We start from the raw sequence: 26,631 nt of genomic DNA, 5'->3' as shown, positions 1-26,631 counted from the left end.
ACTAAAGAAGTCATTTTTGACATTTTGTTTATATGTCCGTTATAAATGTACAACAATTTAACTTAACCTTTTGTTAAATTTACTATAAAATTATCTGATCTTATAATAATAATAATAATAATAATAATAATAATAATAATAATAATAATAATAATAATAATAATAATAATAATAAAATAACTATACGAAATCACTGTAATGCATTTGAAGAGAAGGGCGTATTTCGTATACCGTAAATAGAAAGATAACAGAACCAGCATTTTAGAGGTTTTATTACCAAAATATGAAACTTGGAGGAAGCTTCAGTAATCATTTTTCAATACTCAAGTCCCAGTAAAAAACTAGTTTTCCTCCTGCATTTTGTATTAACCTGCTGCTAGTCATTATGCACAGCGCTGTCAGGTTCATAAGTAGCATAGTGTTCCGTGTATAATTTCTTAAAGTATTCGAATCAGTGGACCTTTTGCTGATACCGAATATGGGATCTCCGAATATTTACTAATTTGTTCAATCCGCGCTGTGTTCGTAACACGTATATTTTTTTTATTAATTATTAAATATACATTAGGTCATCATTCATCATTACATCAGACATTGCAGCCCGAAAGAGCAGAAGCTCGTGCTCGCACGCAGTTTAGTTAGTTATAAAACCTTAAGTTTATTTCCATTTAATGATGATAGGCTATGCATTCCAATATCCTCTAAAAAGCCTTTACTGTAATCGTTCTGTATAGAGTAATATGTATAATGAGAATTATGTGCATCCTAGACTACTTTGTCTAGCTATTTTCTATCTCATTTATGTGTTATATAAATAGGGTGAACCAGCCAGAGCTAGAATCCTAACCGCACTCACGGCACCTGATTCATACGTAACGATGCTACCATATGCGGGAGATTCGTTCCGCGCTTTTGCGGTTAGTATTGCGTAATTATGTACTTACCGAATTCACAATTCATATTCGAAATGGCGTCCTTGTGATTTCTGGCAGGCTGCACATCTTCTGAAGACATGTCCAGCAACTCGCCGCAGTTCGTTCTCCGAAATGGGTCAAATTTCATGCCGGATATTTTGTTTGAATTTCTCAAGTGAATGTGGGTTATTCGCGTAAACTTTACTTATCAGTGTGCCCCAGAAATAAAAATCGCAGAGATTTAAATCTGGCGCTCGAGCTGGCCATAATCCACGACTTACCACCTGTCATCAAACACTTCCTGAATTGCGATTATTGACACATGAGCAGTGTGAGCTGTGGCATTATCCTGCATGAAATAACTGTACAACTTTTCGTCCTCACTAAGCTCATTAAAATGGATGGAGTGTGCACTGTGTATATCTTTGTGCGTTGACAATTTCCTCAAAGAAAATGGGACCAATCAGTCGTTCGCTCATTGCACCCTATGGGTGTATCGAAACAATTTTTTTTTTAAATGAAGGTGGCTAGTGCGGAAAAGTTGCGACTTGTGGCAGAAAGACTGCAGGAGAAAGAAAATTAAATTTAATCAATATCTTGTGTCTCCGCATCAATACTGAAGATTCGAATTTATAACGCATCTTGTACAAATTATTAGAGAAGAGAGGGATGCTGGCAGTTAGCGTAGAATCTGCCCAGCAGTCGTATTTCGTAGGCTATGCTGGCCAGGTTTATATCGCTGTTGTTTCTGTGAAATCGTGTGACATATCATTGGTTTAGTGGTACATGCAATAGTTCTTATGCATCGTGTTGTCATGAGTAGAAAAAATAATTTCATACTGCCGTACTGCCGAGTCCTTTGTTCGATATACCAGGTCCGATAAGAGAGTCGCAACTTCCAACCTATAAAGATGTGGTAACACATTTTCTTTGGATCAGAGATTTAAAGACAAACGAACTAGGTGGAAAACACCTTTCAGTAAAATACATCGCTCATGTTACTGCCGACAGACTTATCGAGGTTTGAAAAACAGCAAGCCTTCCTACCATCAGCAATCGTAGAGTAGTGGAAAAGATGAAATAGTATCATAGTAAATATCAGAATATTCTGAAATCGCACTAACGAAGTGGGCTAACCTCAAGGGCGCATGAATAAGCTTTTATTAATAAAGGTAGAAAATTGTTTGATATATGCACTTGTAAGTGCCCGAACCCGGAAAGTCTCTGTGAATGTGAGTTAAGTAGGAAAGTTCCATTGATAGGAGTATCCTTTCTAATGGATCAGAAAAATTAACGAAATATGATTAATGATAATATGACATTGTGACGACGAAAACACTATTTAAGAGTGAAGAGAGGAAAGCGAAGAGGCCCGTTCGCCATCAATCTGAAGAAGTGCGGCTTGAATTCCGAGGAAGAGAAAAACAGACATCAGTTACAAGCTCTGAGTCTAAGCATTCGCACCACTCGGAACAGCAGTGAAGGAATGTGTATTCTGACTTCGAATCGAAGCCTTCTGGTGCTCAGGCTCACTTGCCTCTACCAAAATTATCTTCAGCAGCCTTCAGATAGGCACCTCGAAGAGATATGTGGCTCTAATTGCGACAGCTATGCTACAAGCGCGAGAATAATATCTACTAGGAATAAGGGTCTTATACTAGATGGTCACGAGATAAATGAAGATTGGAGATAAAATTCAGAAAGAAGAAACACCTAACAATAAGTTCATTAGAACAGTATATTTTGATGGTCGTAAGGACAGGGCACTAACACAGGAGAAAAAGGACAACGGATTATATCGCCGAGAAAAAGAAGAGGAGCATAATTATAACTTTATTAGAAGAACCACATTCAAAGTATATTCGATATATCTCCTCTTTCTCTGGACATGGACATCAGATTTGAAGAGCCGTGCTTCAATCTTTAAAGGCAAGTAAATTAGATGTATCGCCCCTAGCAGCACTTGGTTATGATGGAGCCTCTACAGAAAGAAAAAAAAAAGGATCGATGGTGTGCGTCGAAAAGGAAATCAGCAGGCCACTACAACGAATAATTTGTCTTCTCCATGTAAATGAACTTCGACACCGCTATCTCATGAAACATCTTGCTAGTATCACTACAGGTCCAGAAACACGTTCTGGACATATCGGAGAAGAGTTACTCCATTGTGAGACAAATCATGGCGAATTTCAAAGTTATTGAAGTATCCTGGATCCACAAAATTAACGTGGAACGTATCTCCGATCTTAGTAGGCCTACTGACCAGGAGTATCTTCTGGGGATCTACCAAGTTGTTCATTCTGGCCATTGTCCGATTGAGCTTGAAGGAAGAAACCAGGACCAGTTGTTCAATCTCGATGACTTACAACTGCTTACAGGATTCTCCACTTGTATGTGAGCTGTAGTCATCCTTCAAATAATTTAGTGTGCTTAGCTGAGAAATGCCAAGCTTCGAAACAAAGTCTGAGTATGCAGCGTAAATCAACATTTGACACCAAGTATACTACTAAGGGTGGGTGGAGGGATGGGGCTGGAAGTGCAACCACCTCCTCGTAGCGAGCCCTGGGTTATTTTTAAGTGTAAATTTAAAAAAATAGGCGAAGAGATGCACTACGAAACAAAATTTGAAAACAGACATAGAGCATTAAGCTCGCAAAACTTTAGGGCTGATGCGGAGACACAGGATATTGTCGAATTAATATTTTATTTTTTTCTACGTTCTTTCTGCCACAAATAGCAACTTTTCCGCACTAACCACCTTCATTTTTCAAGAAAAGTTTTTTTTATATACCCTATTGCACACCATACCCCTAATTTTATGTAATGTAGCGGTTGTTCGTGATTTTCACTGTCCCAGTAACGACTGTTTTGAGTGTTCATGTAACAGCTGATGTGGAACCATGCTTCGTCACTATAAAAAAGTAAGATAGGGTCAAGTAGTCCATCATACACTCACTGTTGGAACCACATGCAAAACCTAAGTCTGCTCTGATAATCGGGTTCCGTTAACCTCTGAACTACACGAATTTTGTAAGGTCTTAATTTTGTTTCGTACCTCTTACCACTGAAGACTGTGACACCGCTACCAGCTGAGCTACACGGCGGGATGATATCGTAGGACTTCTCTCTAGTCGGTGGCCAATTTCATCTAAAATCTCCTCAGTGAGAACACGCTTCACACATGTTCGTTTCTTATTCAATACTGATCCAGTTGTATGAAATGTCTTCACTAAATTGTAAATCATTGCTTTAGAAGGCTCTGTGCGAATCAGGGAATGACTGACGGAAGTTTGTTACAACTTTTCTCCAAGATTCGTATTTCACAAAATTGTTGTAAACAAACACTCGATGTTCAATTCATAATGGATACAGTAACGCACTCTAAATGTACCCTCACTGTGTGAAAGTGTATACGTAACTAAACACGAAACGTACGCGAGCAAGAGGTCTGATCACTGCGATGGCGCAGCAGTTACTACGCATATGACTTTCCGCTGACGCCGGTCTAGCCCTGGCTGACTCACTCTGTATAATTTATAAGGTGAAAAATAAAAGAAGAGCAGATCTCACTTGTTATCTTCTTGTGACAGTTAGGAGGAAGAGGATGCCGACTTCGGGAAGCCGCACAGAGTTCTTGGCCGTGGACGAGCTGGGCTCCGCTGGTAACATCCATTATGGGCGTTCAGGCGGTTGGTTTGTGTCCACCAAAAAGGCTCTGCTGATCGGCCTCATCGTCATCTCGTGCATGGTGCTCATTGGCATCTTAGTGCACTATCTGGGCACTTGCAAGGGCAAACCGGTAGGTAATTATGTAATAGAAGAGAATAATAATATAATATAATACAAACATAAGAAAAATTTTATATTCCTACTGAGACTATAACGATACCAAATCGTTTTAATTTCCATATAATACCTTAATAATCCCAGGTCCTTTAGATTTCGAAAAAAATATCCTGCCTCGAAATTTCGTAACCCTTTCTTTTACAGTTTTCCCAATAATCTTAGCGTTTAATGTCCTTATTTCTCTCCACAACCAATTCAAGTCTAATTTGCTTATCTGAGTTTCTAACCTTGTAACCAATTCGACTTCAAATTAACTATTTCCAAAAATAATATACATTTTTAATATCGTGAATCATCCTTCATCAAAATATTACATACATATTTAATTTTCCTCTCAAGAATTATTCATAGACTATTATCCACCCCACCTCTAATCTAGCTGCCCAGTTAAACGCGTTCCACGGTAGACTTACATATAGAATTGTTTTGCACAGTTTTGTCCTCAATTTAAAGATGCTTATACTAGTTCCCTTACTACTCCAGATTTCTACATTATATACAGAATGTATCACGAGGTTTTCTCCCGGCTTATGGAGGTTATTCCTGGTTAGTAAATTCTACTCTACTAATGCATTACAAAAGTTTAGAAAATCCTTCACTTTCACATTCCGTCATTTACGTAGGCATTTCTTCTTTTCTTCAGCGCTGCTTCTTTTCGCAATTTCCAATTGTCACTACTGTCTATTATAACTTCTAGATGAATGAATATAGAAACGTAATTTAATGGTATCCTATTCACTAACCATCTCTTTCTTACTTCGAATGTTTTCCTTTTAGATAATATCACTTCAGATTTCTTTTCATTAATTTTCAGGTCCCAAGTTTTACATAATTTGTTAATTTCATCTCTCGCGTTTTGTAGTCCAATGACAGAAGTAGCGCCAATCGCGCTATCATCTGGAAAGAGTAGGTCTGAAATATGTACGTTTCCTAACACTGTCACTTACAATATTATCTAGAACATCATTAATAAATAAGTTAAATAAATAAGAGCTCAAATTACATCCCTGTCTCACTCCTCTCGTTTGCTTAATCATTTTACAGAGATTTTCGTTTCGAAGTTAATCGTAAATCCAATATCTCTATAAAGTGATTTTATAGTATTCTCTAGAAATATCGAGCTGACCCTAAATTTTGCCATTTTATACCATATTTTCTCTCTATTAATTGTATCGAAAGCTTTTGCTGTATCAAATACCAGTAAGTTACATAGGCCTACAGATCCTTTTGGAATTTAGATTTTTATTTATACTTGTATTTATAATCAAAATATTGGAGTTTGTTAGGTAAAAGCAAACCTGCCTGAATACAAATTGCAGTCACAGTCTAGAGTTTAGAGCACACCTCTTAATTGATACATTTCTGGCTTAAAATGGTATATGTTCACTTAAATAGGTTGGTGGAAGATTTATACTTTGAATACGGATATAATTTTTAATATATTTACGTCATTTTATAGTTCATACTTCATTTACACGTGGATTTATATATTTTTGACGTGTAATACATATTTCTCCGCACCGAATATGGGGATCCGTTCCGGGATTACTGGTGAAATGAAAATGACAGAATTTCAGAGACTTAAACTGCAACAAGACTGAGCCACAGTCGAGTGCTAATGTTGTTAGTAGTTTGGCCATGAACAGATTTAACTTGTGTTACCACGCCCAGTGACGCCACCTCCCCTCGTTAAGGGTACGAGGGCGCAGAAGTTGCAAATAAAATTAGCCGTGCCTCACTACTGTCTCAGTAATATCTCGGCATCGAGAGCAACTACAGATTTTTAATACCACTGGTTTTATTTGTAAACGGAGTTTTCCAATATTAAAGTGATAATGGACACTTACGATACACTTTGGGTGAGCCATAGTGAAAAATTTGTTGTGAGCTGGTACTAATTTCGGAATGTTGCTTTGTATGAAGAGAAAATATATTGTTTAGCATTCATTAATTACTTCTCTTATTGTACTTTAGCCCCATACTATGGATGAATATATAATAGGATACGAAACTTATTGACTTTCCCGTTTCAAACGCTAGAGGCGTTGCTAATGTAGATATTGATCTTGCTGTCATCTATTATTCTAAGGATAACTAATTACTTCAAGTATCTAGCAGCACATCAAGTGGCGAAAAGCGTAACTAATTGCCCCATTCATCCATCCATCCATCCATCAGCGCACCAGGTGGCGAAATGTTTAACTATGTGCATAAAATAACCCCACTCCCCATACTGAAACCAGCTACATGGATGAATATGCCACCTAATTTCAAATAGTGCATTAAATGTTTATTAAATTCGTATTGCAGCCAACAGGAAGATAAAAGAGACAGTCTATTTTACACTACCTTCTAATACAACTAATGGAGCAAAAAAGAAATCAGAAGGTTACATAACTGAAATTGTATTTTTAGGGTATTTAGTGTACAGTGTACTGGAAAAGAAATGCAAAACTAGTTAGATATTTGAAATTATTATATTACTATATACTACTTTACAATACATTCAACAACAGTATTTAAACAAGGTCCATAAACATCACGGTTTATCATACATTGCTTATACACACGTATCACTTACATCCTCTTCTTCGCAAATTTCTGGCTTCCATCTTGTCTTCTCAACCAGAGGTCACTAATGGTAGAGAACTCTGCAGGACCTACTCATAACGCAGTTCTAATGTTCACCATCTACGACATTTTTTTTTTATTCTTTTTGGATTCGATAAAGTATCGAACTTCAGGGACCCTGACTAGTGACTGCACCATTATGTTGTTATTCCTTATGTTATTGGTTCACAGAATCTCTTCTTCGCACAAATTCGAAGAAGTTGATGACCTTGAAATTAGTTTGTACATGTGCTTCCTTATACAAGACCACCGGTTAGATATTATGTAATATCAAAAATAACCACCGGCGTAGCGGCTAAGGCGCTTGCCTACCGATCTAGAGTTGCGTTCGGGCGTGGGTTCGATTCCCGCTTGGGCTGAGTTGGGTTTTTCCGAGATTTTTCCCAACCGTAAGGCAAATGTCAGGTAATCTGTGGCGAATCCTCGGCCTCATCTCGACAAATATTATCTCACTATCACTAATCTCATCGACGCTAAATAACCTCGTAGTTGATACAGCGTCGTTAAATAACCAAGTTTAAAAATATATAAAAAATAACCATTTTTGGTGTTCTATACATTCTGAAGTCGTCTACATTATAGTCTTCAATTCTTTTAATGAAATAATACCTATGACATTGGGCGCTGGTTTTGTTAGCCTACTTGGTCCGCGAAATGTAGACTAACATGGTCCTGGCCGTAGTTTCGCATTCTATTATATTCATCCATGTCCATACTCTTCATTTATAAACCGAAACAAAACTATAACTTCAAACCAGAACAACTGTAGTTTTATCCCCGAAACTGGGTGACATATTCTAAGTACCGGTGTATCTCTTACACAGCCGTATCAATTCCCATATAACAATCAAATTGTACAGTAGTGGCAAAAAAACCGGACCGACCCTTGTAGAAAAGAATCCTGTGCTGTGTATTGTGTCAAACTGGGGTAATTCCAATACGAATAGTGAAGCCAGAGGTATGTACTGCTATTTAATGTAAAAATACGCAGTCATCTTTACCGAATAGAGGTAGAAATGTAATATAGATGCCAGATGAAAATAAAACTCGCAAAGTTTTTTCGTCTCTAAGTTTGAGGCACTGAAGGAAACAAAAGACGGTAAAAATCGAAGAAATGCAATAAATTTCATTGTTACAATTAATTATACAAGATGGATGTGTTTTGTGACTAGCAAAATTTGAATCTGTGACTCTGAAATCAGCTACAAGGGCGGTCCGGTTTTTTTTGCCACTACTGTACATATTTAAGTAATAATTAATTAAAGAAACACTTGATAATCCATTTTGAATCTTGCGTACACTACTTTTAACACTTGAATATAATTAATTGATTAACTAGTGGACTTACTGGACTTAGTGGAAAACGGATACAATCCAAACATAATAGACAACATCATAAGAATGACAAAACAAAAACTTAACAAACACAAAAACACGCAAAACACAACACAAACACAAGAACACAAGAAATACATCACACTTACATATGAAAACAAAAGCACACATAAGATCGCATCTTCATTCAGAAAGCAGAAATACAACATAACATACAGAACAGAAAACACACTACAAAAACATCACAACACACAAAAACACAAACAAATAAATACGACCACACAGGTGTATACAAACTCACATGTAATAGTTGCGATAAGTTCTACATAGGACAGACAGGCAGATCATTCCAAACACGCTACAAAGAACACATTAAAGCAATAACCAGAGGACACAATACATCTACATACGCCGATCACATAACCAATACTAACCATACGTACAATAACATAAATACGGACATGGAAATCCTACACATACAACCCAAGAACCAAAAACTCAACACAATAGAACAATACGAAATATACAAACACACTAAAACACACCCCGATCAAATTCTCAACACACAGATCAATTTCAGCACACACACACTATTTGACTCCACTCTTCAACACCTTTCAACAATCAACCACATACCAGGCAGAGAAGTTCGAGATGACGCCGTGATCTAGTAGGCTCTGAGGATGGTGCGTAAAGCACTGAAACAGCTGTAAGCCGGACAAATCTCACATAATTAACACGAGTAAGTCCACTAGTTAATCAATTAATTAAAGAAACACAATTATATTTTTAAGGGTGCAGACGGGCATTCAGAACCATCATCACTGGAGACGACAACTACAGCGCCTAGCGGGACGTCAGAGAAGCCGATACCGGTCGCCGACCTGCTGTTGCCTAGAGACATCACCCCTTCATATTACAGGCTGAAGCTGGAGCCGTACCTGACAGAGCTGGACCCAGACGGCAAGAATTTTACTTACAAGGGTCACGTGTCTATAAGGGTGAGCTGCCACAATGCCACTAATAAGGTGTCACTCCACGCCAAAGGATTAAACATCGGGAAAGATATCAAGATTGCCCTATACAATGAGTCCACCAAGCAGACAGCGGTCACACATGAAATCACGTCAGCTATGACGCCTACAACAGCAAATGACGGCACTACACCGCAGACAGGTACATTTTTAGACAATGTATATTGCTGCTTGAAAACTTACTATGCTTGACTTAATAGTGATCAATGTATTATTATTATTATTATTATTATTATTATTATTATTATTATTATTATTATTATTGCTATTAATCGATCAAAATATTTAATCGATTAACTATTTGAATTTAATCGATTAATCGAGTTTTGATCGAGTTGAAAAAAATGTTTTAATATACTGTAATACACAATTATTGTTAAATTTAACTTGTATTCGGTGATAAGCATAGGCTAAGTATTAAATGTTGTATATCTGTATATATTCTATCGTTATATTACAAAACAACTATTTTAATCACTTACTAACGTATCTTTTATGAGGCTTGCAATTTATTTTGTCAATATGTCCGGGAAATTTTGAGACAAACATAGGAGTAAATAACAAAAAGTATGAAGACATTTAGTTAATACTGCTTCATTCATGATTTTAAACAGGTGAGTGCATTCACATGCTCCGAATTAAGTGCCGCTCTACGTTTAGTAACAATGTTTCCTGCATCGCTTTCACGAAATACTTTTTTCTGTCAAGCACTTCTCCACGATCGTTCAATTTAAATCCAAACGTTTCACTGAGTTCACCTCTCAAATTCTCATATGACATAATGGAGTTTACACTTTTCACAAACCACAGGAAACTGATTTTTTTTTTCTTTAGCAAAGTAAACACACAACCTTCATATATAAACTCAGTACAGAAACTGCAAATGCAAAAAGTACAGCGGTCGAAACAGAAGACTGGCCCCTATTGTAATTGAATTATCAGATTTTAGAAAAGGAAGGAGGTTGTTACGTTCTCACTTGCACACAGTGTAGACATGGCTATTTTATAAGGGATGAGGGGGACGAATCCCAGAAAAGTATGTATTTCATATGCTAGGAAGATGAGCTGACAACAAGACGGAAGTTTTCTTGGAAAAACCATAAAACTTAGTAAAGATTTCGTATTGTGTTTCAACTTTCAATAAAGGTAGACTAGATCACTGTCCTCATAATGTGTATCTCTTTCTGAAGTGTTTGTGCAAAGATTTTCCCTAGAAAATAACAGTACTATTACAGTTAGAAAATAACAGTATTATTGCGTTTTTAAGTAGGCAATTTCCGAGAGAGAAATGTTGTCGGAATTTTTAGTATGAGTTTGTATTAACAAAATAATAATTAATATCAACTACAACCGATTAATTTTAATCAACTCGATTATTCGATTAAATATTTTTGATCGATTAATCTTACAACAGAAGTTGGTCGATTAATCGATTAAATCCCACAACACTAATAATAATAATAATAATAATAATAATAATAATAATAATAATAATAATAATTATTATTATTATTATTATTATTATTATTATTATTATTAGGGTGATTGGAAAATAGTTTGGATAGGACATACTATTTCAATAAATAAGAAATTGAAAAAGTGTGAAGTCGCCAAACGTCTTGAAGTAGCTTTGCTTCAGTACATAATTATTTTGCTATTGGATAGTATTTTTAACTGTGAGGAACTGCTACGTAATTGTTCAGTCGTGTAATTGAAAAGCATGTCGTAAAATGGAGGTCGATAAGCATGTGTAATGGTGGGCAATGTAATTACTGTAAAAAGAATGGAGTGTGTCATATAGTCTTCGTCAAGTATGTGCAATTTAAGGCGAAAAGCCACTTTCACATAGCACTCAGGGTGCGAAATAAGATTTCTGATGAGGAGGGATAGAATCCTAGACAGAGAATACCATACATAAAATTATTGTTACCCTCATTCGATACGGCTCAACGCTTGGTCGCACTGAGTTGCTTGTCTCGTATCTTGATCATAATAATAATTATATCCGTGAGCAGGCTTAAGATAAGATGTGTAATTCCTAAGTTATTCATTGTTGTCAGCTTGCCGGTGATGATAATACATTAGTATTATTTTGTTTGCTTACTTTGTACTTTATAAAGTACATACACTCGTATTAAAACAATTATATTTTGTGAGGGAGAGGATAGAAGTTATCCCTGGCAGGGATGTTAATATGAATTTATGAGAGGGGGGATAACTTTCGAACAAGGGGGAAAATCCCCCCATTCCCCCGTTAATTCTCACCCTGATAGCACTTATGTTTAACTGAATACTGAGTCCCTAGGAAACTGCACAGAATGGCGTAAAACTTAGTCGCCTTGCGATTTTGCGAATGGCGAACTCCTATTAAGTCTGGGATTCACTGTTTTGCTTCATCCTTCCTATTCGCCTGATCTTCAACTCTTAGATTAAACTCTATTTGCAAACATGAAAGAGTGGTCACAGAGCCAGGGATTTTCGTATCAAAAAACAATAGAGCCATCTGTCGCAAAACTTCTGGGGAATGATTCCCTATGGCAATCAAGAAGACGACAAAGACATATAAATATACAGGGAGATCATTTTATTTTTACTTCAATTTTTATTGTACCTGAGTTTTTGAATGTACTTCACTCCCACCCCTTCTACTAAGGAAGTTCCAACTCCACACAGAACCAAGACCGCAGATAGTAAGCAGTACTGAGTTACTGAGTATAGTACGTTCCAGAAATATATTCGCGTTTTCCAGTGACGAAAGAGCTTTCAATATTGAATCATATTTTCGCACAGGTACTGTCCGTTTGCCTACGTCGCATCCCGATTTCCCCCACCTGCTTCTGCTCGCCTCTCTGTAATAGCTGGGCTGTCTTAGCTCTTTCCTGAAAACGTTAATTTCTCTTAGGAATTGGAAGTTTACGTAATATTATACAGCTGTTTAATTTAACTTAAATAAAAGGGTCTCGTTAAGTAATTAACTGTCACGTGATTTCCTCCCTTTCTACAATCCTGCGGCATAACCACTTGGACGGACAGTAGATAGCATGTCTGAGTAATTTTATATTTTCGGGTCGGGCAGAAGTGAAGATTGAATTTACTGTACTTAGAGTAGATACAGAATTATTTCAACATGAGTTACTAGTACGAAGGACGAAACTGGCAATTGGAATTACATGCAACAGTCTATAGTGCGATAATATGCAGAAAAGAGCTGAAGTCTGTATCGAAATGAACGGCCACCATTTTCAAAATTGTGTTTAAATATTCATATTATGATTATTTTTCAATTTAACTTCTTTCTCTATATTGTACGCTAATGTGCTGTAGACAGTATAATATACACTGCATAATGAATACGTTCGCATGGATAACTCACTTCGTGAGTAAAAACACTTATTCTTAATACAGTACTGTACTTTGATTAAAGAAAAACCTAATGAAAATTATCAAACTCAAAATCGCGATATTTCCTAGTTTACGTAAATGGATGAACTACTTTTCTTCCTTCCTATACCTAGTAGAGTGATTTGTGTTTTACGCCAGTATCATCGAACTCCAGTCTTGGAGGGGGGAGCAAGCGGTGTTTCCGGTTCTCTAAAGGTATAGACAGGTTAATATTAAAAATGATAGTAAAAATAAAATGATGTCCCTGTACTATGAAATAGTGTTGAGACTATGAAGGTGTAGAACAGTGGCGACCAACTCAGCTGTTCTTACGAAACACGAGAAGAAGAGTGAAACGTTGGCATTGCAAGTATTGGGCCGACGATCTGTTCATGTACAGCGAAGAATGTTCTTGCACAAGGAATACGAGTTCGCCAAATTATTAGACTAAAGTGACTACAATTGCAACAAAACTGTAAAATTTAAATTATGTTTTATTTAACGACGCTCGCAACTGCCCGGGTTATACCAGCGTCGCCGGTGTGCCGGAATTTTGTCCCGCAGGAGTTCTTTTACATGCCAGTAAATCTACTGACATGAGCCTGTCGTATTTAAGCACACTTAAATGCCATCGACCTGGGCCGGGATAGAGACCCGCAACCTCAAGCACAGAAGGTCATCGCTATACCGACTACGCTATCCAGGCCGACAACAAAACTGTATTTATCGGCAGAAATAATGAACAAAAATGTATTTTGCAAAGAAATAATGAACAGAAAACTGAGTCTGGAGGTTACTAATGTTTTGTAAACACTCTGGGAACATTTTGATTTTGTGAGGGATGCTGGAGACCAAAGTTTGACTTCTTTCAATATCAGCATCATTTAGCCAGATATCAGACGGTGCTTCAATGAGTCCATGTTTTGTTGTAAGCTTCTTTTTGTTCACTTTCTTCTTCAGTATAGACCACAGATTTTCAATCTGATTCATATCCGTCCTTTCTGGAGGCCATGGGGGAACAGACTGTTGAATATCTATCGGGTCTATGCGCTATCGGGTCTCGGCACAGCTCAGATGGAAAGAGCGCTCAACGCGCATAGTTGAGAGGTACTGGGTTCAAATCCCGGTGCCGTAAAGGAATTTTTCCCCAATAATATTTATCTACAGGTTGACTACTTATATAAAGTAGGTAGTCTTGATTATTCAATGAGGATGGCGAGGCCTCATATATGAATATATATATAAAGTACTAACATAACCAGAGAAAATATATCCAATCGTTAGAAAACTATACCTGAAGATGTCAGCAATCATATTTACAACAATAAGAGTCTGTGAATTATGCTGATAGTTGACATAACGAATTATATTATGTTTCAAAGACAAACGTTTTAGTGTAATAATTTGGCCAACTCTGTAGGTCACCACTGATGTAGGGGTTAACCCCAAGATTTTTTTCTCCAATGCCATCAAGTTGTCTTTTCGACATTTCTAGTCCCTTCTCCTGGCAGTGGCTTCAATGTAACGCATTTCTGAGATTGAGGCGCCTGGAAGGCGGAGTTACGTTGCCCAGATGATTAAGTAGGATGATCACGTGTATGATTATGTAGCATCAAAAAAGGTATTAAAAACCTAAATACCAGACCATGGACGAACACAGGAACAATTCCCTTTGAGGAAAATCCCTGTTCTCTAACTGGGAATCGAACCCGGGACCTCATGAACTGTGGCCAGAAGCTCTGATCATTAGATGGATGGTCCCTCGAGAAATTTGAACTCCTGAAAACGAAATAAATTCAAATTTATTTTTTTAACCCAATATTATTACAGAGAATTTTCAGAAGATGGTAAAGAACCAGAGTTCTGGCTACGTTTTACTGGTTGTGAGATTTCTCTAGAATTGACTATCTTCCATGTGTTACATTTGTCACACTGTTTGTGTAAGTCTAGTGTTATTTCATATCTGAACAAATATCGGTTAAATGTAGTAGTAGTAGTTTTTTTATTGGGTTATTTTACGACGCTGTATCAACATCTAGGTTATTTAGCGTCTGAGTGATATGAAGGTGATAATGCCGGTGAAATGAATCCGGGGTCCAGCACCGAAAGTTACCCAGCATTTGCTCGTATTGGGTTGAGGGAAAACGCCGGAAAAAACCTCAACCAGATAACTTGCCCCGACCGGGATTCGAACCCGGGCCACCTGGTTTCGCAGCCAGACGCGCTGACCGTTACTCCACAGGTGTGGACAGTAGTAGTAGTAGTAGTAGTAGTAGTAGTAGTAATAATAATAATAATAATAATAATAATAATAATAATAATAATGTTTGCAGATAGCATTACACCAGAGACAACAAATGCCACATCAGCACAAGTCCCTGCAGACACAACCATTAGCCCTGGCAACATGACCACCCCGATCATCACAACAGAAGCGCAGCCTGGTGGCAGTAGAGGGAAGCGCAACGTTCCTGCCATCAGACGTCGTGCGCCTATAGATCCACCTTCACAGTCAGGAGATGAAACCACGAAGTCACTCAGGATTTCTGAACGTGTCCAGGAAGACGAGAAGGACAAGCTAACCTTAACTGTGGAACCGGGGTTAAAGGCGGGTCAGACTTACGTGTTGGATATTCCATTCTCAGGAGAACTTGCGGAATCCTTGTTCGGATTCTATCGAAGTAGCTACAAGGATGCGAACGACAACACAGTGTGAGTAAAGTTATCCTGTATTATGCAGATTTTGTGGCGTGTAAAATAATGTGAGGGCTCCTAATGAAAATTACTAGACTAGACGGCAGTTTGGAAGGCGGTCGGCTGCTATATGCGCCGTAGCATTTCTGGTATGTGACGTCACAAACGTGTACAGTAGAACCAATCGGAATCAGTCTGTAACAAGTACATACCGAGTTCGTTTGTTCACGTGTGAGTGTTTCAATACATTAGATAAGTAAAATTAACATTTACTGCGTGTGTGTAAGATAAATAAATGAGAGAAGAGACTGTAAAAAGAAGAGTATTGCACAGGCAGGAGCGAAAAATAATGTTTAAGGTGTATAATTATTTTAAAAACGTTGACTAGCAGAACGCTGCCGGCCATCTTGATGCTGGCTGCAACGTTGCCAACGTGCAAGAAACGACTGCAGAAGCATGTGGTGTGGGATTGAAAACCGTGCAAAGAATATTGTTAGTGAAGGAAAGGGTTTGTTGGTGTCATGCTTATAGTAATCAACGGCTAAGATCATTATTGTCTTTTGAGTATTTAAATTCTCCTCTGTGCTATTTGTATTGCACGTGCGCGTGAAGTACGATGTGGCAATGTTGTACGCTGCCTTGCTATCTCTGTCTCTCTTGACGCAAACGATAGCAGACTACCGCCTTCCGAATTGCCGTCGACTCTAGTCACTCGTTATTGCGTTCTTAATACCTAAGGTTGGTATTAGAGAAGATAGAGAACTTCAGTAAATGAGAATTACTTTAAACAAATAAAGTATTCTTAACAATAAAATCTAGATAAATGGATGATTTTCTTTAGAAGGGTGTAGCTTGGACTTTGTCCACTGCTGTAACGAAAAAAGGACATCATAACATTTCGAAGTCTGGTTCCATCTTCATTTTTAAGTGGGCAAAAAAATTCTGTGGAAAGGGGTTCCTGCTTGACTGGAACAGTTTTCATCTCAATTTTTTCACTTAAAGAAGTTACTGGCGTAACTCAGACGATAACTCGTTGGACTCCTCATCCGGAGCTGCACTCGGGCACAAATTCGATTCCCGGTTGGGCTGATTATATGATTGGTTTTTCCGAGGTTTCCACAATTGTAAGACTAAAGTCAGGTAATAACATGGCGAATTATTGGCATCATCTCGCCAAATAATACCTCACTACTTCTATCAACGTTAAATAACCTAGTAGGCCTATTTGATTTTTTAAATTGGTTGTTTTACGACGCTTTATCAATTGCTATGGTTATGTAGCGTCCGAATGAGATTAAAGTGATAATGTCAGCGAAATGAGTTCAGGGTTCAGCGCCGAAAGTTGTCCAGCATTTACTCTTAATGGGGTGAGGTTTTAGCCCGAAAAAACCTTAACCAGGTAACTCATCCCAAAAGGAATTTGAACCCTGGCCCGCTCGTTCCACGGTCAGACATGCTAACCGTTACTCCACAGCGGTGGACCTAGTATTTGATACAGCATCTTAAAAATTCACTTGTAAAAGAAGAAGATATAGCTAATCTTTGGAAAACTGTGATTACGGTTTTCATTACAGTAATCGAAAATAATTTCAAGGGAAAAATTGTTCCGGGGGCGAGTATCGATCCTGGGACCTCTGGCTGAATGCACCGGCGCTCTACCGACTGAGCTATCCGGAAACTTCACCCGACACTGTCTCAATTTTTCCTTTATATACACACACCTCGAGTGGACTGACGAGACGCCAGAAACCCACATCGAGTGCACATAAACTCTGTATGACTTGGAATTGAGGTTTTCTGTTAACGTACCTGCAGTAACGTATATATTATGCAAATATTGCTTTCAGGTAATGCTTCCTGTGAAGCAGACTTGAATAATTTCAATGGAAAAAATTATTCTGGGGCCGGGTATCCATCCCGAGACCTCTGGCTGAACGTACCAGCGCTCTACCGACTCTGGATAGCTCATTAGCAGAGCGCTCGTACGTTCAGAGGTTCCGGAATGGATACCCGGCCCCGGAACAATTTTTCCCTTGAAATTATTCAAGTCTGCTTTACAGGAAGATTTACCTGAAAGCCAGATTTGCATAATAATCGAAAATGTCCACGCTACACTTCGTCTGAGCAATTCCCCATTGTTTTCTTCATCATTTACATAATGAATGTATTATATTCTACAGATAGTAACAGCACCACAGAGGTAAAATAGTTGTATGATTGTGTAACTTTGTATCTATTAGTCGTACCGGAGATACCATTACAAAAATTATGAGTAGGCTATGACAAAAGTTTTGAAGTTCTCCAGTTATAATGGCCACTAGACAGTGAGAATGGTATTATGGGATGAAAGAGTAATGGAACGGAGAAAAATTCTCTCCGGCGCCGGGATTTTAACCCCGGTTTTCAGCTCTACGTGCTGACGCTTTATCCACTAAGCCACACCGGATTCCACCCCGGCGTCGGAAGAATCGTCTCAGTTTTAAGTTCCAACTCTTGGGTTCCCTCTAGTGGCTGCCCTCTGCACTACGTCATAGATATCTATGAACCTAGGACCGAAGTCCACACATGTGCTGAGGTGCATTCGTAATGAGTGACTAGTTGGCCGTGATCCGACGGAATAAGCGCCGTCTTAAATCACGTAGTGATTTACGCATATCATATATATTATTATAATGTACCGAAGTACATGTGATATTTCCATGCAGATATTCTGCGTCATCATACGATGAAAATCACTACGTCATTTAAGACGGCGGTTATTCCGTCGGATCACGGCCAACTAGTCACTCATTACGAGTGCACCTCAGCACATGTGTGGACTTCGGTCCTAGGTTCATAGATATCTATGACGTAGTGCAGAGGGCGGCCACTAGAGGGAACCCAAGAGTTGGAACTTAAAACTGAGACGATTCTTCCGACGCCAGAGTGGAATCCGGTGTGGCTTAGTGGATAAAGCGTCAGCATGTAGAGCTGAAAACCCGGGTTCAAATCCCGGCGCCGGAGAGAATTTTTCTCCGTTCCATTACTCTTTCATCGTATGATGACGCAGAATATCTGGATGGAAATATCATATGTACTTCGGTACATTATAATAATATATATGGCATTGTGGGTTCATCGAAGTTCTGTAAGGATGCACTCGGTAGTATATCGAGAACTGAACATCTAAATATCAAATATGTTAGGTTTATTACAGTCAAATTACTTATCAACAGTACACACGTTGAACCATTACAATATTACATGAAATGGTATATAAAAGTTTTTGACAAACGTTTTCGCCATAGCCATCGCATCTTCAGGTCATATTAAAAAAGAACACAATAACACATGATGGACACTTAAAAATATTCAGGTTAAAACAATCGTTGAAAGTTTAAAAACTGGTGTGGTAGGAAGTTAGAACATATGCAATTAAAATTATTACATGTAGCATTATACTTTTACAGGACTTTGATTTCATACGCCCATAAAACATCAGCACGAGCGTTCTACATCCTGTAACATGTCTCGTTATTTTGGGAACTGCATCTGCCTGTATTTGAAGATTGTTATGCTTTTACTCTACTTCTTTGTACACTTATCAATTAGTACAGTGTTAATTGCCTATGCTATGTTCTTCATGGTGTTAATTTCATGATACATATAATAATTTTCAATGGCATATGTTCTAACTGCCTACCACACCAGTTTTTAAACTTTCAAAGATTGTTTTAATCTGAATATTTTTAAGTGTTCATCATGTGTTATTGTGTTCTTTTTTAATATGACCTGAAGATGCGATGGCTATGGCGAAAACGTTTGTCAAAAACTTTTATATACCATTTCATGTAATATTGTAATGGTTCAACGTGTGTACTGTTGATAAGTAATTTGACTTTAACAAACCTAACATATTTGATAGGCCTACTTATATTATACTTATCGGACCCAACATGCCTTTAAAATTGAACATCTAAAATCAACTATTTATGTCCGTGTACTCACAAGTGACTTAGGACTGAAAGCTTACCAACGGAGCTACACTACACTACACAAATGAAGACCACAAGGAACTAAAGAAAAACGCCTAATGCAACATTATCCGACAGTAGTCTAAGAAAAATCCTCTTCTGGGCTGAAACGTTTTTCACAATTGAAGAATCTTTTAATCAAAAAATCGATGGTGTACGCCACATATTGACGTAAGCTGATGAGAAGCTTCCAAGGGAACAGTAGTACCATCATCTGCCTCAGTGGTGGTTTGGTGGGGGATGAGTTATTGTTTTATTGTTTAGTCAACTGTCAGAAGACAGGTCTAAAACTCACAAGTGATACCAAGAAGACACCACTTATGAGGCAACTAGGCCAGGAGATACTAGGGTAGGGTGGCCCCCTCCATTGCATACATCGCCGACTAGCTGTTGATGTTGATGTTTATTGACTTTACTGGCTTTGAGCCAGAGGCCGTTTTAGGATCTTATACGCGCAGGACGCCCTCTCCAGCCATTGTACATAAATAACAATAAATATATATTTACATACTTATACACTATTTCTGGCTTAAGTGCCAGTAGGTGTGTGAGTGCGGTGATTGGCTTTTTATTTATTTTATTTTATTTTTTACTTTATTTTTTTTTGTTTTAATTATTTTGGTGTAGGCCTAATTTGTTAATTTGGAATGCTTAAGGAATGGTGAACGGGACAAGAGTTCGGGGTAAAAGATATCAGTTGATAGACAGCATTAAAGTATTATATGGGGAGATTAAGAGGAATGCAAGAAAGGGAAATGCTGGGTTTGCAGTTAAAGACCTGCTCTTGGGCAGAACACTGTGCATACATACATACATTTTTGAGTTTCCCCTTCCGGTGGCAGAAGCGTCTGAATCGTTATGGAGACTTTCATGGTGTGGTGTTATTTTATTCATCGGCCTCTCTGTTGCTGTCGTGTGTCCTCTCAGACAGTATTCAAATTTCCAACACGTGTTTGTGGTTTTGTTTGTGTGTTTTAGTTTGGTGGTGGGGGCTGGTGGTAGTTGTAGAGGAGTTTCTCCAGTGTTGTTCTGTTGTTTGTGTTCGGGGGATTTGCGAAGATGTGTTGTGTATATACGCGATTTACTGCCGAATGTGTGTATTTCCTGTTTATGTTGTTTAGGTGTGTGAAGAGTGGCTTTGTTTTTGTGGTAGTGTAAACTGTGTTATTTCTGGTGCGTCTGTGCAGGTGGAAGATTTGGCGGAGAATTCTTCTTTCGCGTGCTTCAAATTTCAATTGGGTCGTTGGAGGGGCTTGTGCGAGGAAAATGGAGGGATATATGCATAGGGATCTAACCAATGCTTTGTATAGGTGGAAGAGTGTTTCGGTTATACAACCGGGTCGATTGATGCCACTTAGGTAGCTTATTGCTCTGGTGGCTGCATTATATTTCCTCCAGGTTTCTTTAGCTACTTCGGTCCAGGAGAGTTTGGAGGTGAGGGATATTCCTAGATATGTGAGATTCCGCTGGAGTGGAAGTTGTTGAGTGTTGGCTATTGTGATTGGGTTGTTCTGGAGGACCCGAGTCCGGAGTTTTGGGCGGAAGACGCATATCTGTGTTTTGTCTGTGTTGACTGTGATCCGCCACGTGTTGGTCCAATTTAGATACTGCCTGAGTGTTGCGTTTAGTAACTTCCTAGCGGAGGGGAGTCGGGGGTGTGTTGCCCAATATGCGACGTCGTCTGCATATTGTGCCAGTCCTACTAGCGGGTTATTAGGTAGGGGAATATCTGCCACATAGATGTTATACAGAGTGGGAGATATGACACTGCCTTGGGGGACCCCATCTTCTATTCGGAAGGTCCGAGAAAGTTCGTTCCTTCCGAGTCTCACCTGTCCTGTTCGGTTCGATATGAAGCTGGAGAGCCAACGTGTGATTTCGTGTGGCAGGTTTAAGGATGTGAGTTTATATTTTAGGGCGTCTATCCAAACTGTGTCAAAGGCTCTCTTGGCGTCTAAGGCAATAAGGATGCTGTAGTGTCTGCGTGTATAAGCCTCTTCAATAGAAGTGAGCACTCGTATCAGCTGGTCGTGTAGCTGCGCTCCCGGTCGGAATCCGGCTTGAGTGGTCGGGAGTAGATTGCGGTTGCGCATATAGACGTGTAGTCGTGACACGAGAACTTTCTCCATTAATTTGGCTAATGTTGATGTCAAACTGATCGGTCGGTAGTTTTGTGGGTCAGACGCGTCTTTGCCTGGTTTAGGAAAGAGAAGAATGTGAGAGTGTTTCCAGCGCTTTGGTGTGTGTCCTAGTCTGAGTGATCCTGTGTAAAGTTCTGCAAGATAATTTAGTGCTTTGGGAGGCAGTTGGCGTAGCATGTTGTAAGTGATTTGGTCTGGTCCGGGGGAAGAGTTTTTTATGTATCTTAGTTCCAATGATATGTCTAGCGGAGTGATGTTGTCAATGAGTGGATCGTCGGTCGATCGAGGAAGTGGCGCTCATATTACACTAGTCACACTTCAGCTGCATTTCACTTCACAATTGTTCTTCCTCCGACACATATCGTCAAGTGAGATGTATTGCCTGATAATAGATGTGCGTATCAGCCAGAATCTTAATCAGAGGATGCATTCATTCATAGTGTTCTGCCCAGGGAAGGTATTTCACTGCAATCCCAGCATTCTCCAGTCTTTCCTATTTTCTGCCTTCCTCCTTGTCTCCGCATATGATCCATATATCTTAATGCAGTCTATCATCTGATATCTTCTTCTGCCACGAACTCTTCTCCCGTTCACCATTCCTTCCAGTGCATCCATCAGTGAGCAGTTTCTTCTCAACCAGTGACCCAGCCAATTCCTTTTCCTCTTACTGATCAGTTTCAGCATCATGCTTTCTTCATCCACTCTTTCCAACACAACTTCGTTTCTTATTCTCTCTGTCCATTTCACACGCTCCATCCTTCTCCATATCCACATTTCAAATGCTTCTATTCGCTTCTCTTCACTTCGTTGTAATGTCCATATTTCTGCCCCATACAATGCTATACTCCACACAAAGCACTTCAGTAATCTCTTCCTCAGTTTTCCGAAAGAAGTGGCTGTCAATTGTTAAAGATGAGTTTTGTCTCATAAATCACTTAAGCAGACTTAACAGAAATTGTGTTCTCTTAGGTGGATGGCCACAACACAGTTCGAAGCGCCCCACGCTAGGGAAGCATTTCCCTGCTTCGACGAGCCCAGCATGAAGGCACGCTTCGAGATTAGCATCTCTCGCAATGCTAACATGACCACAATTTCCAACATGCTGCTCAGAGCTAGTCAGCCTGTGTAAGTACCTCATTAAACCAGCTATTTTAAATTGTTACCACCACCACCACCACCACCACCACCACCGCCGCCGCCGCCGCCGCCGCCACCACCACCACCACCACCACCACCACCACCATCACACGTAGATTATAATATTTTACATGAAATCCTGGGTGACTTGATTGTAGAGAAACCGCAAAGCGGCGACCCGACTCTTGGCCTAACCGCTCGAAGAGTCCTCTTCGACGCAGAGAGCTTGTTATAGGTGCTAAGAAATATAACACAAATTATTTATGTAAAAAGTTACTAGATATAAGCAGTTAAAACATCATTTACCCGTCCAAATTAAGAAAGGAAATGATAAAATTGTCAGTTTTCTTAAGAATCTCACATATTCTGGCACTAGTCAGTAACTCAAATCATTCAGTTACAACTACTATTGTTATAATCTCTCCAATTGATGCATAGTCAGAAACATATGAGCAATAAACAAAATACGATATTTATATAGAAAATGACAGGCCGTTTTGCTTGTATTGATATATTATGCAATCCCTCTTCAAGCTGTACAACCATGTACAGGGACATCATTTTATTTTTACTAACATTTTTAATATTAACCTGGCTATACCTTTGGATCAACGCCGTTTGCTACCCCCTTCCACGACTGGAGTTCGATGATACTGGCGTAATGTACAAGCAAATCACTTTACTAGGTATAGGAGGGAAGAAAAGTAGTTCATCCATTTACGTAAACTAGGAAATATCGCGATTTTGAGTTTCATAATTTTCATTAGGTTTTTGTTTAATCAAAATACAGTACAGTATTAACAATGAGTGTTTTCACTCATGAACTGAGCTGTCCATGTGGACTTATTCATTATGTAGTTTATATTATACTGTCTACAGCACATTAGCGTACAATATAGAGAGTGAAGTTAAATTGAAAAATAATCATAATATGGATATTTAAACACATTTTTTAAAATGGTGGCCGTTCATTTCGATACAGGCTTCAGTTCTAATGTGCATATTATCGCACTATAGACTATTGTACCTAATCTCAATTACCAGTTTCGTCCTTCGTATTAGTAACTCATGTTGAAATAATTCTGTATCTACTCTATAAAAGAGTACCTTACGTACTGTAAATTCAATCTTCACTTCCGCCCGATCCGAAAAGATAAAATTACTCAGACATACTATCTACTGTCCGTCCAAGTGGTTATGTCGTAGGATCGTAGAAAGGGGGGAAATCACGTGACAGTTAATTACTTAACGAGGCCCTTTTATTTAAGTTATTTTAAACAGTTTTATAATATTACGTAGACGTCCAATTCCTAACAGAAATTAATGTTCTCAGAAAAGAGCTAAGACAGCCCAGCCACTAGCTGGCGAATAAAAGCTGGTGGGGGAAACCGGGATACGACGTACCTGTGCGAAAATGATTCAATATTGAAAGCTCTTTCGTCACTGGAAAACGCGAACATATTTTTGAAACGTACTGTTTACTATGACCGTAAGGCTACTATGACTGTATGTGCGGTCTTGGATCTGTGTGGAGGACGGTTGAGCTTTATTAATAGAAGGGGTGGGAGTGAAGTACATTCAGAAACTCAGGTACAATAAAAATTGAAGCAACAATAAAATGATGTCCCTGTACATGTATAATTAAAATATCACGTTCCTAAACCGCGGCCTTCCATTGAGAGCTGTGTCGTATTGGATTTAATGGAGCTGACACTGCGAGTGTGTTTCAGGGACGGACAGGCGGGGAGGGTTTGGGATCACTACGAGGTGACGCCCGTCATGTCCACGTACCTGGTGGCGTTCATCGTAGCGCCCTCCGACTTCGTACCCACGGACTCGCCCTCCACGCCCGGCAACAAGTCCGTCCCCGAGTTCAAGGTGTTCGCACGTAAGCAGCTGGCAGAGCACGCCACGTACGCTGCCACCATCGGCCCTCGAGTCCTCCAGTACTACGAGGACTACTTCGGGATCCCCTATCCACTGCCCAAGATGCACATGGCCGCTATACCCGACTTCGCTGCAGGCGCCATGGAGAACTGGGGACTCATCACCTACAGGTGAGGTTGTTATTAATATTACAGAAACAATCCTCATAATGTAGTTATTCGTATTAACTATGAACAACGATCGAGAAAGCGAGACTAACAGCGCCCGCAAAGCCGAAAACCCGCACGACAATGTATTACGTCGCGTCCTTGACGTAAAGACTCGATATTAATCACTCCCGAAGTCCCGAAGTCAAGCAGCCTTGAATCCCATAGTTGTTTATACCTGACTGAAATTTTATCTACTTTAGCAACTGTTATATATGTATAAACAAACAAGTAGCCTATTTGAAACATCATCTCTACCTTTCAGTGTATAATAATCCGTTCCCCAGTCTTTATTTAATTATTAGGTCCTTATTAAAAGGCTAGGAATTTTCGTTTCATATATTTAAGATCAAGTGTGCAATCTCAAGTAAAAAGATATGAACGTTATGTTTTATGTTTCTTAGAAATGCAAATTTATTTGAGAATTGTTTTTTTTTATATTTATATAACCATAGGTAATATAATATAATAGAACCAGAACATTTTGATAACTGTTCTGTTTTGTCTTTTTGTTTCATTTAAACATTCATAATGTTATTTATTCCAATGATGCATGTTATTCAAAGTTACGAAATCTTTCCACGCCGACCAAATGCTATTTCGAGAATGATGAGCGAGACTCGAAGCGAACGATAATAACGAGACGAAACTCGAAAGACAAATGCACGAACACAGCGAGCGAGAGCGGCAGTTAGTTTTGTTCATCTCTAATTCGTATGTCTGTGAGTTTCTACTAATCAACTATCTACAGGACGGCTCGCTAAATAATATTGACACACTTTTTGTAAGATTTCACATTGTGGTGGTGGAAAATATAGAAGGTGATCTTTTATTCGTGACACTATTTGTTTTCTTTGCAGTGACACAGGTATGTAATGGGTTTTTCGATTAGAAGTGTAATTTGTGCAAATAATAATATTTTTTTATACAAAAAAGTTTCATTGGACATACTGTTTATAACATTTCATCTTTTATAAGAACTAAATATGTTATATCATTATAGACCTATTTTCGAGTAGATCGCCATTTTTTTATATTTTCTTTCAAATGAATAACTATTGATTAATTATTTTAATTATTTTCGATTGAACTTACTCGTGCATATTGAATATGAACAAAATTCGTCCAATAGTTCATAAGATATAAATGTACCCAGATAGACGACATGTCGAAAACGACTCTTATGTCTATGACGAAAGACAGTTAGGTGGAAAAACTCTAATCACATCTTCCATGTCATTATTATTGTCATTATTATTATTATTATTATTATTATTAGCATTATTATTATTTAGGAATTCATCCTTTTCTCTCTGAATATGTGCATCCACTCCCCGACTATCTGTTTGGGGACCTTCATTTTCCTCTCTCTAACAAGTGTAGATCTCTTTTTGGTTCTTCTCACCAACTGA

The 26,631-nt window shown here is 38.6% G+C and overlaps 1 protein-coding gene and 1 non-coding gene across 5 annotated transcripts in view; both read left to right on the top strand.

The window, feature by feature from the left end:
• Positions 1-26,631, top strand: part of LOC138703095 (aminopeptidase N-like) — a 147,038-nt gene that overhangs the window by 79,307 nt on the left and 41,100 nt on the right. For all 4 annotated transcript variants that reach the window (XM_069830696.1, XM_069830683.1, XM_069830704.1 and 1 more), the window contains exons 2-6: positions 4,505-4,713; positions 9,521-9,902; positions 15,475-15,853; positions 22,959-23,114; positions 24,857-25,183. In XM_069830696.1, coding sequence (XP_069686797.1) covers positions 4,519-4,713; positions 9,521-9,902; positions 15,475-15,853; positions 22,959-23,114; positions 24,857-25,183 — 1,439 coding nt within the window. In that variant the 5' untranslated portion in view covers positions 4,505-4,518. The remainder of the gene's footprint in view (positions 1-4,504; positions 4,714-9,520; positions 9,903-15,474; positions 15,854-22,958; positions 23,115-24,856; positions 25,184-26,631) is intronic.
• Positions 18,767-18,838, top strand: TRNAY-GUA (transfer RNA tyrosine (anticodon GUA)). The gene has a single exon. It is a non-coding gene; the product is annotated as a tRNA-Tyr (tRNA).

Source organism: Periplaneta americana, chromosome 1, assembly GCF_040183065.1.
Source record: "Periplaneta americana isolate PAMFEO1 chromosome 1, P.americana_PAMFEO1_priV1, whole genome shotgun sequence".
Lineage (NCBI taxonomy): Eukaryota > Metazoa > Arthropoda > Insecta > Blattodea > Blattidae > Periplaneta > Periplaneta americana.
This window is presented reverse-complemented; position numbering and strand designations above follow the sequence as displayed.